The sequence below is a fragment of the Falco punctatus genome, assembly GCF_963210335.1.
Source record: "Falco punctatus genome assembly, chromosome: 1".
Lineage (NCBI taxonomy): Eukaryota > Metazoa > Chordata > Aves > Falconiformes > Falconidae > Falco > Falco punctatus.
In genome coordinates this window covers 88,954,737-88,967,814 of record NC_137580.1, presented here as the reverse complement: position 1 = coordinate 88,967,814, position 13,078 = coordinate 88,954,737, and the positions used below count along the sequence as shown (strand labels likewise).

The 13,078-nt window shown below is 37.5% G+C and overlaps 1 protein-coding gene across 2 annotated transcripts in view; it reads left to right on the top strand.

Annotated features, from left to right (window-relative positions):
• SPECC1L (sperm antigen with calponin homology and coiled-coil domains 1 like) overlaps positions 1-13,078 on the top strand; it is a 70,827-nt gene that overhangs the window by 14,979 nt on the left and 42,770 nt on the right. Inside the window, exons 2-6 of one of the 2 annotated variants that reach the window (XM_080391701.1) lie at positions 842-1,031; positions 3,095-3,175; positions 6,390-6,543; positions 7,508-9,141; positions 11,001-11,208. In XM_080391701.1, coding sequence (XP_080247827.1) covers positions 879-1,031; positions 3,095-3,175; positions 6,390-6,543; positions 7,508-9,141; positions 11,001-11,208 — 2,230 coding nt within the window. In that variant the 5' untranslated portion in view covers positions 842-878. The remainder of the gene's footprint in view (positions 1-841; positions 1,032-3,094; positions 3,176-6,389; positions 6,544-7,507; positions 9,142-11,000; positions 11,209-13,078) is intronic. The other variant, XM_080391702.1, reaches the window with a different exon arrangement.

The window sequence follows — 13,078 nt, the reverse complement described above, 5'->3', positions numbered from 1 at the left end:
TCTTACAGAATTAGCAGTTCTTGTGATAACTGCAGTGTTTGGGTCTGCTGCAGCTGCTCCTGGTTTGAGTAAAGCCAGCTTTGTTTTCCAAGGTTTCGTTTGTTTGCTCATGGTTGGAATTGACAGCATTGACAGTTGTCTGCTCTTTGAGAAAACTTGCAGGCAAAGGTAAAGATGCTGAAGTGTCCTGACTGCAGACTGGGACGTGGTGGGGCGCTTCTGGTTTCTTCTCGGAGATAATCCTCATAATCATATGACTAGTATTAAATTTGGTAAAATCCCATGTGTTTATAAACATGATTTTTAATAATAAATGGTTTCAAGGAATCTGATTTTTTTAACTTCTTTTAATTTTTATAAAACACTTTCTCTCTGCAACTGCTGTTACTCTCTCAGTACTTTAGATACCAAGCGGGTGGTAATCTTTTCTCAGATCCAGTGTTGTTGGTCGTCAGGCTATTGCCTGAGTACTCCCACGGTATTTTCCTTCCCACAGTCAGAAATAAAGGACATTGCTGCCTTAATAAGCCTTTCTTTTGCTAGCTAACGAGTGAACTTGGCAACATGGGTCACTTATAAAATATCCTCGGTTCAGTGCCATTTGTGGAAAGAGAGCTGAAAAAATGGTTATAATTTGGAGTGGAGCTGTAGGAAGTGCTTAGTTCTTGGTAAAAATTCCTTCTTTAAAAAATGCAAAAGCCATTGGTCAGTTGCATCTGTTCTGTTTGCCTCTGTTTTGTGGTCTTTACTGCTGTCGTGGACTTCTGATCTTAAATAGAGCATTATAAAGACATTGCTTTTCATTTGTATTTAAAATTTCTTTCTTTCTTTCTTCTTGTAGATTTGTTTGTAAATGCATCATAAACAGACAGCCCAGAATGAAGAAAGCAAGCAGGAGTGTTGGCTCAGTGCCCAAAGTGCCTGGAGTAAATAAAACTCAAACAACTGAAAAAGCCAAACCAGAAAACGGCTCCTCAGTGTCTGCAGTAACAAAACTCTCCAAAACTGGGACATCAGCAGCTCTTTTGAAGGTAATAACCAATAGAACGTTCTGATTGATTCTACTCTTTTTAAAGCTTTACTGTAAAAAACATAATTTTAAAGCATGTCTTTAATGTAGCTTAGAGTAGAGGTTTGTTATATGGGTAACTGAAGGGAATTTGAATAGTTACACAGTACCGGGCGGGGTGATAGGACCTTGTGTGGCATTTGTGCTACATTTTTCGTATTGCAGTGTGTGGTGTGATGGAAGGCAATATACGTTGCAGAACTTGGCTGTTCTGCAAAAGGAGCAGCATGGAAGTTGCGTTCTGATGAACGTTATTAGTAGTGTCATGTTATGCATGAATGGTGTGTCAGTGACTAATGGGATTTGATAAGAGTTATTTGCTAATTCTGGAAAAAGAACCGATGAGGTATCTAACATGAGAAACTTTTTGCTATCAGGTCAGTGCAGCTGCATTCTTCTAGCTGTTTTGGCCTTTGCTTTGTGTGAAGTACTGCTTGAGCAGAATTTTCACAAGTTGATTCTTGCTCCTAGAACAAGTTCAAAGGTAGAGGTTTTCTCTTACATTAGCAAAACAGGGCAGTAGATTTAGGAGCATATGGTTTTCAACAACCAAAAAAAATAAGTCATATTGAGGTGTGCTGGTGCAGAGTTTTCACCTGGGTTGGATGGATGGTACGAGCCTGCCTGGTCTGCCTCCCTCTCCTGGCACGGAAGTATGGCTGGACCTACTTCCTTCTGCCTTTCTGCAGCCCAGGACACAGAGCTGTGGCACTGCTGCTGCTGCCCTGCAGCAAATGAACAGAACAAGGAAAAGGGCTGGTGTCTGCAACAGCCACCTGAACCGCTGTCACCTTCAGGAAGCCAGATAGGTCATTTAAACAACTGGCAAATAAAGACCTAAAATTAAATAAGTGGTAAGAGTTGAAGTCTCTTTGTAATAGCTGTGCAGGATTACTGAAGTCAAAAGGTGTGTTCCCTTTCTCTGTTCTCTTGCTTTTCTTTTATGTCAGAATGGTTAATACTTTTGCTGATGAACTTGCAAGCCAGGTTTCAGCTAGATTTTTCTCCCAGTGCCCCCTATTTCCTCTGCCACCCAATATATCTTGCAGTTTTCTTAACTTTAAATAGTCTTTTGATGCTTGTTGACGCTACTTATTGTGTATTTCTAGAAACCTCTCAAAGAATATGGAAACAAAAGTCCTTTGTAGTTTACTTATCAAGTTTCTTACGTCGTACCTCTCGGTGAGATAAAGGAGAAAGATGATCTAACACTAAAGAAATTTGACCCAGTATGCTTTCACAATTTTACCTATATTAGTAACACTTCTGGCTATGTTTGGGTGTGGGATTAGAATTTGACAATTATATGTCTGAGGCACAATGAAAAGTTTTCTCTTAATTACTAAGACTTATCTCAGCTTTATGTTACAGCCAGACTTACTCATGCAGTTGGATATCTTTTACCTGTTAAGCTGTATTTGTGCCAACTATGTGACTTGATGATGATGAATCTTATCTTGAGTGTTCCATACTCATACAACAAATTTAGTTCGTATTTTTCTGATTCATTGATAACTGTCAACTCACATTCATAAATACTGGCTTGTAAGAAGTATCAATAACAAGTTGTATTATTTTATAAATGATTTTTGTATAGGTTTTGAAGCATTTGGCACATTGTTTTTCTCATAGTGGTTGTAGGATCTTCTCTTAACACTCAATGAATTGGTGTGTGTGTTATGAATTTCATTTAGTATTCCTTGACACACACACAAAAAAAGCTGGCATTAAAGAACTTTAATTGCAACAGCTTACTCATTTATTTGGTCCTTACACTGTGTGCATATAGATACAGAAACTTTCAGTTGGTTGTTGAATGAAATGCCACTATTAAGAGGTAGAAATACACACGTTCTGTACCAGTCTTAGTTCAGTCAGTAATACTGTTGCAAAATTGAGAATGACTTTGTAATTATAGTTTGCTTCTTTTCCTATCCCTTCATGATGTAACCACAGGCTGATGTTCAGCTTTGGGTGGGCTTCTTTAGCTACTCATTGTTCCATAGATTTGTCCTTTTTTTGTAGAGTTTCCAAAGTGTGTGGACAATGAGCACAGGAAGAAACTGTGAGACCCACCCTTCTGTACAGCTGAACGCTGTTCCAGAGGTTGGTTCGTCTGTCTGCTTTAGAATGCTTTTTTGTTGGTTAATTCTTTGTAGATTTTTGGCTTCCACCTTGCCCAGGACTTTTGTAAAATATTCAGCACCCACGCTACCCCACACGTATTATTACAGCAGAAAGCTAACTGCCAGCCACTTCCAATTTTTAATCTGCCAAAAAATACTCTGAAAATAACATGTTCTTATTTTTAAGATCATTATTTTTTTACTACTTTAGCTAATGAGCTTGTGATCATGCTAATACTCAGAACTGTAATTAGACAGCAGCTGTACTTCATACAAATGAATTGCAAAATCCAGTGTCCCTGAAAAGCCAGGACTTGGACACCGCTATTTAAATATTAAAAATTAGAATGTGTTTTCAGTAATCATGTGTCTAGGCTTCAGTAATCTGTTTGCAAAATGCAGTAACTTAATTACAGATTGTTGCGAAGTTTGATGTTTGAAGCACTCAAATGCAGCAACAGCAAGCATCAAAGAAAATCCCAGGTAGGAAAAATTTTATATATATATATATATATATATATATACACACACACACACATATATATATGGATTTGAATGAGGTGCAGTAAATAGGATATACTTGTTAAGAAACTAAAATGAAATAAATTGCAGAGGTGATCATTAAAGTTTCATTGCACTCAAGGAAAGATGTGAGGGAAAACGGAATATGAGTTGTATAATTATGAAATGTTTTTCATGTAGAAAATCAAAATAGGTCTGGATGAACATATTTTCTAATTTTTTGTATTTTACTGTAGGGGTTTTAATGCTAAGCGGGATTGCACTGTTTACAGTAAATGGGAAAAAGCTGTTTAATAAACATACGACATCAATTTTGCTTCCATTAGAAATATATGCTACAAAAATACTTTGATTTTTAAAGTTAAGAATGGTTGCCATTCTGGAGTGTTAAGAAAAGAGAGCTGCTGGTTTGTAGTTTTTCCAAAAGCTTGCTAGATAGTTTTCTTTGCCAAGAGTATAGTGTTACAGTTTTGAGAAGCTGTTTACTAATTGGCTGCAGAGGAGGCAGGGCCTTCCAACCTAGACTAGAAATAGTTCATGGGTAAGTCAGAAGAAGAATGGCTGTTGTAAATTCCTTTGTTCAGCAAGGACTGGAGATGACTAATGTCAGAAAGTGTGTATATTACTTAGCTTTTTTTTTTATTATTATTCAAGCTGAGTCACATCTTGACCTATTTGGCTTAATAACATGTACTTGTACTATAAGTGTCTAAAAGCTTAATCTAATTTCCCCACTCTTTCAACAGGGTAAAAATGCTGACAGTCTGAACTATCACATTTGCAGCCGGATTGGCACATCCAGTATCAAAATAGAAAATCACTGTTCTCTGCCTTTTTGTAACACCTTGGTTTAGGTGAATATTGCATCACAAGGCTGTTTGCCTCCCCCTCTACACCCAGGCCCACAAAACTAGTTTAGATTATATATGAAATCTGATTAGATTGCAGCTTAACAGAGGGTTGTCATACAGTAGTAGTTGTGCTCAGCTCTTCTCCCCCACCCAAGTGGCATGGGCTTTGTTGATTTTGTAGCCCTCCAACATTTTCATTTTCCCATTGGTACTTACATTGCATCTGCTGTTTTGCATGGCTGTGTGACTTAGCAGATCAAGGAATGGATCTGGCTCCTGGGAGGAGGGAGCCCTTTGAAAAGGCTTCAGTTTACACTGCACAGTGTGTAAGCACGTGAAGAGTGTGACAGAACAACAGTGGCTGTTTCACAGCAGAAAAGTCAGCTTAAATGCACATCAAACCAGAGCCTCAGAGTAAGGTGTTTTCTTCCAGCCTTTTATAAACCATTTTAGAAGGTTATACTATTTCCTATGTGATTCAATAAAAACATTCTTGTCCTAGAAGATTTTACCCTTACAAATACCTGTTTCTGTCAGCAAATTACCTGTATTTCTAACAACTGCATGCAAAACAAATACGTTCTTTTCCCAAGCTTCCTTTTGTTTTGCAGCTGCTCTTCTTTGTAAATGGTACAAATCCCCCATCCATGCCCTTTCCACAATACTATGATCAGAGTTTCTAACTCTTCTTAAATTTACACTTGTAAAAAGAAACTATACAGAATGGAGTGAGATGCACCTGTTGTTTTTTTTAATTAAGCAAGTATACCTTCATTCTTAATGTATAGAATCGTAATGTCTGGAATATAGTTTTTAACATGAATATGTACGGGAACTAGAAGTTACAAACCCACAGAACTTGAAAGTCATGATGCAAAGCAACTGGTTAATTCCTAAGCACTGCTTTTTAGCTGGGATGCTGGTTGAAACTTCAAATGTGTTATCCAGCTGAATAATAAAATTACTCAAGGAATGCTGCTAACACAGCTGTTTTCTTTTAATTTTTCTTGCCCCTATAATGGGAAAAATGTTTAGCATAGTTTGATGGTTTTGCCATTTGAAAAATTGCATTTTAAAGAGTTGTAAAGTCTGCCAATTAATACTGAAGAACTTAGTATTTCTAGAGTTTGCTTTGTTCTGAAAAGATGTATTCTCTGTTTGGGAATTCAGTTCTTGAGACTTCTGTGCTTACTGCCATGTCACATTCCAGGCAGCTTTTGTGACTAACAGTAGATTTGGGAATGATTGTATGTGGTCAGACAAAAAGTCCATCAAACGAATATCCCATTTTTGAGAGTGCCTAGTAAAGAACATGAAAACAAGGCAAGGATATATGGCGAGGGTGGGGTACCTCCTCCCCCCTGAGTACTGTCCTAGTCTCTAGTGATTTCTAGCTCAGTATTTTGAGCTAGAAAGAGCATATTTTTTTTAATGTTGGATTGATTATTGTTGGTGTATGGTGTGGTCTTTTTGTTCTGGACTTGTCCACCAGAAAATGCTTGATCATATTCTATTTAAGGACATTATATTAACTTCCTAGTATTCAGTGGTTTAATTATCTAAGAATTGTCTTCATTTTTATGCTTAAACAATCTTTCAGTCAAAATTGAGAAGTGTTACACTGGTGTGTTACTGTGCTTTCCTTATTTTTTTTTTCTCTGTGGTATTGAAACATTAACCATTTTGTCTGGGAGAGAGAAGACTCAGTTTCTATGGTCAGTCGTATGTAAGGAGCTAACGTTCAGTTTCAGCTTACCAACTCTGCACAGTGCATTTATACTTTTCAACATTCTTGAAAGCTGCTGCTTCTGTTTCTTTCAGACTAAGAGTAATGATGACCTCTTAGCGGGGATGGCAGGTGGCGTGACAATGACCAATGGTGTGAAGGCAAAGAAGAGCACTTGTGTATCAACAGCATCTTCAGCATCAGGGACAGCCATGAACAGTCTGGAAAATAAGCCCAAAACTATTGCAGGTAAATGGGTATATTGATCGTTAAAGATGGTAGTTGGATGGCTTTTTATTTTCCTATTGTGTTCTGGGTATCCAGGCTGCCTAATGAAGTGGTCAGTAAGGCCACAGTCAAAGCAATCACCTTCTGTGCTCTTTTCCTGTTTTTTAATAATGTAATTGCCTTTTTGGAGGGTGTTTCTTTTATTTTTTTCAGTACTGATTATGCAACTACTATATAAACCTAAATCATTAATCTAGAGAATCTAGATTTGTCTAAAATAATTCAGTATATCTAAAAAAAAATCCATGACACATGCACTAAATTTTTAAGATGTGATTTGTTGCAGTCAACGTTTTGGACATTCTGTGTTGCTTTATAGAAATAAAGTAGGAGTTTTCTGAAGCTGTTAAGAAAAGTGAAATTATTTAGTGTGTTATCAATATAAGTGGAAATATGTCTTGTCTTCCATTGGTTTGGATTCAGTAATGTTTGCGAAGATGTAAAGCATCTGGAAGTAAAGTCATAATCTCTCCTCGTCTTTATGAAATGAGATGAAAAGAAAAAAACCCTTAACTTTCATTCCAGGAATCATAATGTGCAATTCATCACTTAAAAGCTTGCATTCAAATCTAGTGGAGAGAGAGAGAGAAATCTGAACTTTTAGGAATAGCACTGCTGCAGGTTTTGTACAATTTATCAGAAGCTGTTGAAGGCAGAAAAAAACTTGCAAATATTTAACTTTAAGGTCTAGATCATTTTCAAAATACTGGTAAAGCAAAGCAATTGGTAAAGCATGTCTCAAAATATAACTACACCAATTCATTATTAAGGTTGTATGAAGATTTACTCTAAATGTATTTTATTAAATGCATTTACCAGTGTGATGCAGAAAATCAGCCACTGTATTGCTGATACAAAACACACGGTCTTCTGTTACAGATACTCTATTTTAAATTAATGTTCCTAACTTTCAACAAACATACAGGTACAAGTTCCACAACTAAGCGTAGCACTTCATCTGGAAATAAAGAGTCAAGCTCTTCTAGAGAAAGAATACGCGATCGTTCTCGTTTAAGCCAGAGCAAAAAGCTGCCTTTGACTGGACAGGGGACCAATGATACGGTACTAGCAAAACGTTCCCGTAGTCGCACCAATCCGGAATCTGATATTCGAATGAGCAAGTCCAAATCAGACAATCAAATCAGTGACAAAGCTGCCTTGGAAGCAAAGGTGAACGATCTTTTGACATTAGCAAAAACTAAAGATGTGGAAATCTTGCATCTGAGGAATGAATTAAGGGATATGCGTGCTCAGCTGGGACTTAACGAAGATCAACTTGAAGGTGATGAAAAATCTGAAGAAAAAGAGGCCATTGTTGTCCATCAGCCAACTGATGTAGAGTCTACGTTGCTACAGTTACAGGAACAAAACACTGCCATCCGAGAAGAGCTCAACCAGCTGAAGAATGAGAACAGAATGTTAAAAGACAGACTAAATGCATTAGGCTTTTCTTTAGAACAAAGGCTGGACAACTCGGAAAAACTCTTTGGCTATCAGTCTTTGAGTCCAGAGATTACAGCTGGCAACCACAGTGATGGTGGTGGTACTCTGACATCTTCAGTGGAAGGTTCTGCTCCTGGATCAATGGAAGACTTGTTAAGTCAGGATGAAAACACTTTGATGGACAACCAGCATAGTAATTCCATGGATAATTTAGACAGTGAGTGCAGTGAAGTTTATCAGCCGCTGACATCAAGTGATGATGCCTTAGATGCTCCATCATCTTCAGAGTCTGAGGGTGTACCAAGTATAGAAAGATCTAGGAAGGGAAGCAGTGGCAATGCAAGTGAAGTGTCCGTAGCTTGTCTGACAGAACGGATACATCAGATGGAAGAGAATCAACACAGTACAGCTGAAGAGCTCCAAGCCACACTTCAAGAGCTTGCAGATTTGCAACAAATAACACAAGAGCTAAACAGTGAGAATGAAAGACTTGGAGAGGAAAAAGTAATCCTTATGGAGTCTTTGTGCCAGCAAAGTGACAAGTTAGAACACTTCAGCCGTCAGATTGAGTATTTTCGGTCCCTTTTAGATGAACACCATATTTCATATGTAATTGATGAAGATATGAAAAGTGGTCGCTACATGGAGTTAGAGCAGCGTTATATGGACCTTGCAGAGAATGCTCGGTTTGAGCGAGAGCAGCTGTTAGGTGTTCAGCAGCACTTGAGCAACACTTTGAAGATGGCAGAACAAGACAACAAGGAGGCACAAGAAATGATAGGGGCATTAAAAGAACGAAATCACCACATGGAACGGATTATCGAGTCAGAGCAGAAAAGCAAAACAGCGCTAGCGTCTACCTTAGAGGAATACAAAGCCACGGTAGCCAGTGACCAGATTGAGATGAACCGGCTGAAAGCTCAGTTAGAGCATGAAAAGCAGAAAGTGGCTGAGTTGTATTCTATACACAACTCTGGAGATAAATCAGATATACAAGATTTGCTGGAGAGTGTCAGGCTGGATAAAGAAAAAGCAGAAACTTTGGCCAGTAGTCTGCAAGAAGAGCTGGCACACACTCGCAATGATGCCAATCGATTGCAAGATGCCATTGCAAAGGTAGTGTTTAAAAAACTGTTGTGTTTTGACATCCATGTACACTATGACTTACTGTTGGTCACTGTAGTTCTTCTAGAAGTAAGGGATTAATTATGAGGTCAGTAGGATTGCAGTAGCATTAGGGTTGATCACTTTGTCTTAACTTTTGTTGTGAAAATGATGGAGGCCTTTTTAAAATTATACGGATATATTCAGTCACAGAGTAACTTTTTTAAAATCCTGGTATTTAAACTCTGTGACTTACTTCAAGGGCCAAACTTAAACAGTGTTTAAGACACTGTATGAATTTTGTGCTTAAATTGCATGCCTTCTACAAGAGTTTCAAAGAGTTAGTGCCAAACTGGTGGAAGAGGGATGTCACTGAGAAAGTACTGGGAGCCAAAGTTTGAAGTGATAACCCAGTTGTTGATGACTTGTAGGACCTTTCACAGGTGTTGAGAGAATATTTTGAGGTTTCAGCTTGTTCAGGTTGGTTCAGTTGACCAACCAATAAAATAATGATGAAGAAGGCAGAAAAGTGTTTTCTTTCTCCAATCAAGAAATTACTAATTTTTAGGTAGACGGAGATTTTTGCCAAATTTAATTTAATTAAACAAATACATATTTTAGTTTTAAATGGAAAAAAAACCCACCAGCCTTAACATTCTTATAAGCTTTTTAAAAATTACTGAATATGGCAAATACACATAGTTGGGTTTTTTTACTAATGATCCATCCAGGAGCAGCTTTTATTGAATGGGTTTTGGATCAAAATATGTATTTCTACATCTAGAACAACTATTTTTACTCATAACTACTTTATCTGATAAATATGTCTACTAGAAGTATTTACCATAATTTAGTATAAAAATAATAATAAAATTCATTTAATAACTTTAAGTATGCATTTAAGGGTGGGTCTTCCTGATGAGACAATTTATGCCAAATGTAATGTCTAAACTGTATATTGGTTGCAAATCAACATGTTAGTCATGGTCACCAGCTAGTTAGAATTAACCTTAATTTAGGAGGAGAAAAAAATAAATTAGTAATTGAAGTTGGATGGTGCTATTAAGATAAAAAAATACTGAAACAGATGATTTAAAGCAGGGAATTTTGTCTATTAAAATTGGTGCCTGACTGCACTGACCCACACTAAGCCATAATCTAATTTCTCTTTGTTTTTTCTGACACCCTGGTTTTGCTCTTGGGTTAATGTTACTGTACCTCTGATCCCAGCTTGTTACTTACATTGCAGTTTCATGAGGCAGGATAAAATGGCCTTGATGCCTCTGAAAAGGAAAAGTCTACTACCTCCTCTTTTCCCTGTATTTTTTTTAATTAATTTCAAAAGCTTGTAAAGACTCCTCTGGGAACTACTTCAACTCACTAATACATCTCACACACAGATGTGAATCCTGCTACTGGGTTAAGGAAGCAAATCACCTCAGAGGTGTCCAGCAAGCACTAAAATTGATGCACAGAAGAGAGCAGGGTTGTGGGTTTTTTTGCAAGAGAAAGAAAGGGTAAAGAGTTTTTCCTGTACCACCCCCTCCTTTTTCTGTGGCAGCTAGATGTTAAATTGGATCAGTTGCTCATGAAGGCACAGCCTTGGTACTATGGTGGTGTTGCTTCACTTGAATACAGGTTACTGCTGTTCAAGTAACTGGGGAATGGTCGTAGATTCAGCTTGGAATGAATGAGTTTTACTCTGGCTCAGGAAAATAGTTGCATTAGAACAATATATTTTTAAAGGCTTACGCTTTACTTCTTGTTCCATACTTTTGTATGGTTGCAGAAATATACTGTAAGTATGGTAGTTACGAAGTGTGGTTTAAAATGCAGCCAATTTAGTTATGGTAAGATACATTCTGTTTCAGGTTGAAGATGAATACAGAGTGTTCCAAGAAGAAGCCAAGAAACAAATTGAAGACCTCAATGTGGCTCTAGAAAAACTTCGGACAGAGCTAGATGAAAAAGAGACTGAGAGAAGTGACATGAAAGAAACCATCTTTGAGCTGGAGGATGAAGTAGAGCAGCATCGTGCTGTGAAGCTTCATGACAATCTCATCATATCTGATTTGGAGAGTAAGTGTTACAAGTTTCTCTTGTGAGAGAAATGATAATTTAAGAACAGCTGAAGTAGAATGCTGTAGTAGTGAAAATTTTTTCACTTGTCTTTCATATGTCTGAATTTGAGTCAGACTGGGGTTTGCAGAACCCTTTTACACCGGGGAGGGGAGGAAATCAAGTTGACTTTGCTTTTCCAGTCCTGGTAGTAGGTGGTGTGGGAATGAAAACCTGTGAATTGAGAATAAATAGGAAATCTGATAATGCTGGGTTTAAATCATTTTTCAAAGTAGAACAACATGTAATTACAGACTTAATAACAGTGTGTTACTTGTGCATTTTGGAGACCGGATGATTGATTTAGTGTTTTGATGCCTTTTTTTTTTTTTTAAAGAATGCTTGCTCTTTTGAGTGCCTAAATATTAGGAGTTACCATGTAGCTTGAGAATGTGTATAATTAATGTTTTCTCCCACCTGAAGAAAGGTGGTTTTGGTGGACAAATGGGTGATTGGAGGCCATTCACAAATGACTTTCAGTTACAAATGTCAGAGCTGACTTGGCAGAACAGATTTATTGTATATCTCTTTCTGCGTAGATTTTTCTTAAGTGACAAAACTGAAGTGTGAACCTAAAAGTGAATCTGACAAACTTCAAGCATGTTTAGAATAAAACTTTACCTGTTGACTCTTGCCACCATACAAGGAATGGCTGGGGCTTATAATGAAATTCATGTTTACTATATACTTGTCTAGCTGTCTGTGCCTTAGTTTCCTCTCTGATCTTCAAGACCTGCTCAGACATTCCTACCACAGGCTGGAATTCTGCAAGTAGTCTACATCTAAATAAGAACTTGGGCAACTGTACCCTGGCAAGTTATATTTGCACAGTGCTACTTACAGTATTAAAATATCTGCTGTTCTTCTATGGTATACAAAGACAAAACAAGATAGTAAAGGCACCAAAGCATGATCCCTTTTAACAGCAAGGGAAATATTCATAGAACGGATTTTTAAATTGGTGTGCTATGAAGAAAAGGTACTGTCTTAAGCAAGCTATATTGTTTATTCAACTGAAGCTTCGTGGCTTTAGACATGTGGCTTTTAACTTGGTTTCTGTAAGCAACCCTTCTTTATCTTGAAAGGCAATCGCTGTTTCTCTTTAAAAAATTGCTTTAGGTTTTTATTCTGCAATATTTTTTTTTCTCTTTCTGTGCCAAAACCGAAGATAGACGTTTACGTGGGAGCAGGAGTTCAAGCACACAGTTGGTAACTCTTGGTTCCTGAAGTTGTTTTGTAGTAAAGGCTTAAATGGTTGAACACTTTTCTACTTGCACTGCTCTTTCCATTAACTGAAATACAAGAAACTGCACCATAGTCAAGTAAACATGTAGGTATCTGCCCAGCGATACCTGATTACAAGGCAGCTGTAATTTTTAGATGCTTCTGTTTTGGGGGTACAAAACGGCTATCAGGTATTTCACTTAAACTGGTAAAAGGTGAGGAAGAAAAACCTCTGCCTGGGCAGAAATTTTCAACAGAAATTGCAACAGTCTTTGTTACTCATTGCTCTTGAAATAGTTTGGAAAATGGAACCGTGCTAGCTGATGGCCTGGCGTGATCCTTCAGGGAAGAAATCCGTGATTGAGTTCTAGGCAGGAACGAGGGTGGCATCTAGTGGCGGTAAGAAAGGATGGCACCTGAAGAACAGTTAAATACATTTAAAGTCTAAATTTAAAGACATTTAAAATAGTTTTTTCTGACCACGTTAAAATGTTGTTCATTATGGGTTCATAATTAAACACGGTGGTCGCTTCTAAGTAGTGACAGCAAAGAATAGAGTCTCAGAAAATCTGAGACTTGGTGGAGGTAGTACATACAATGTCTAAAA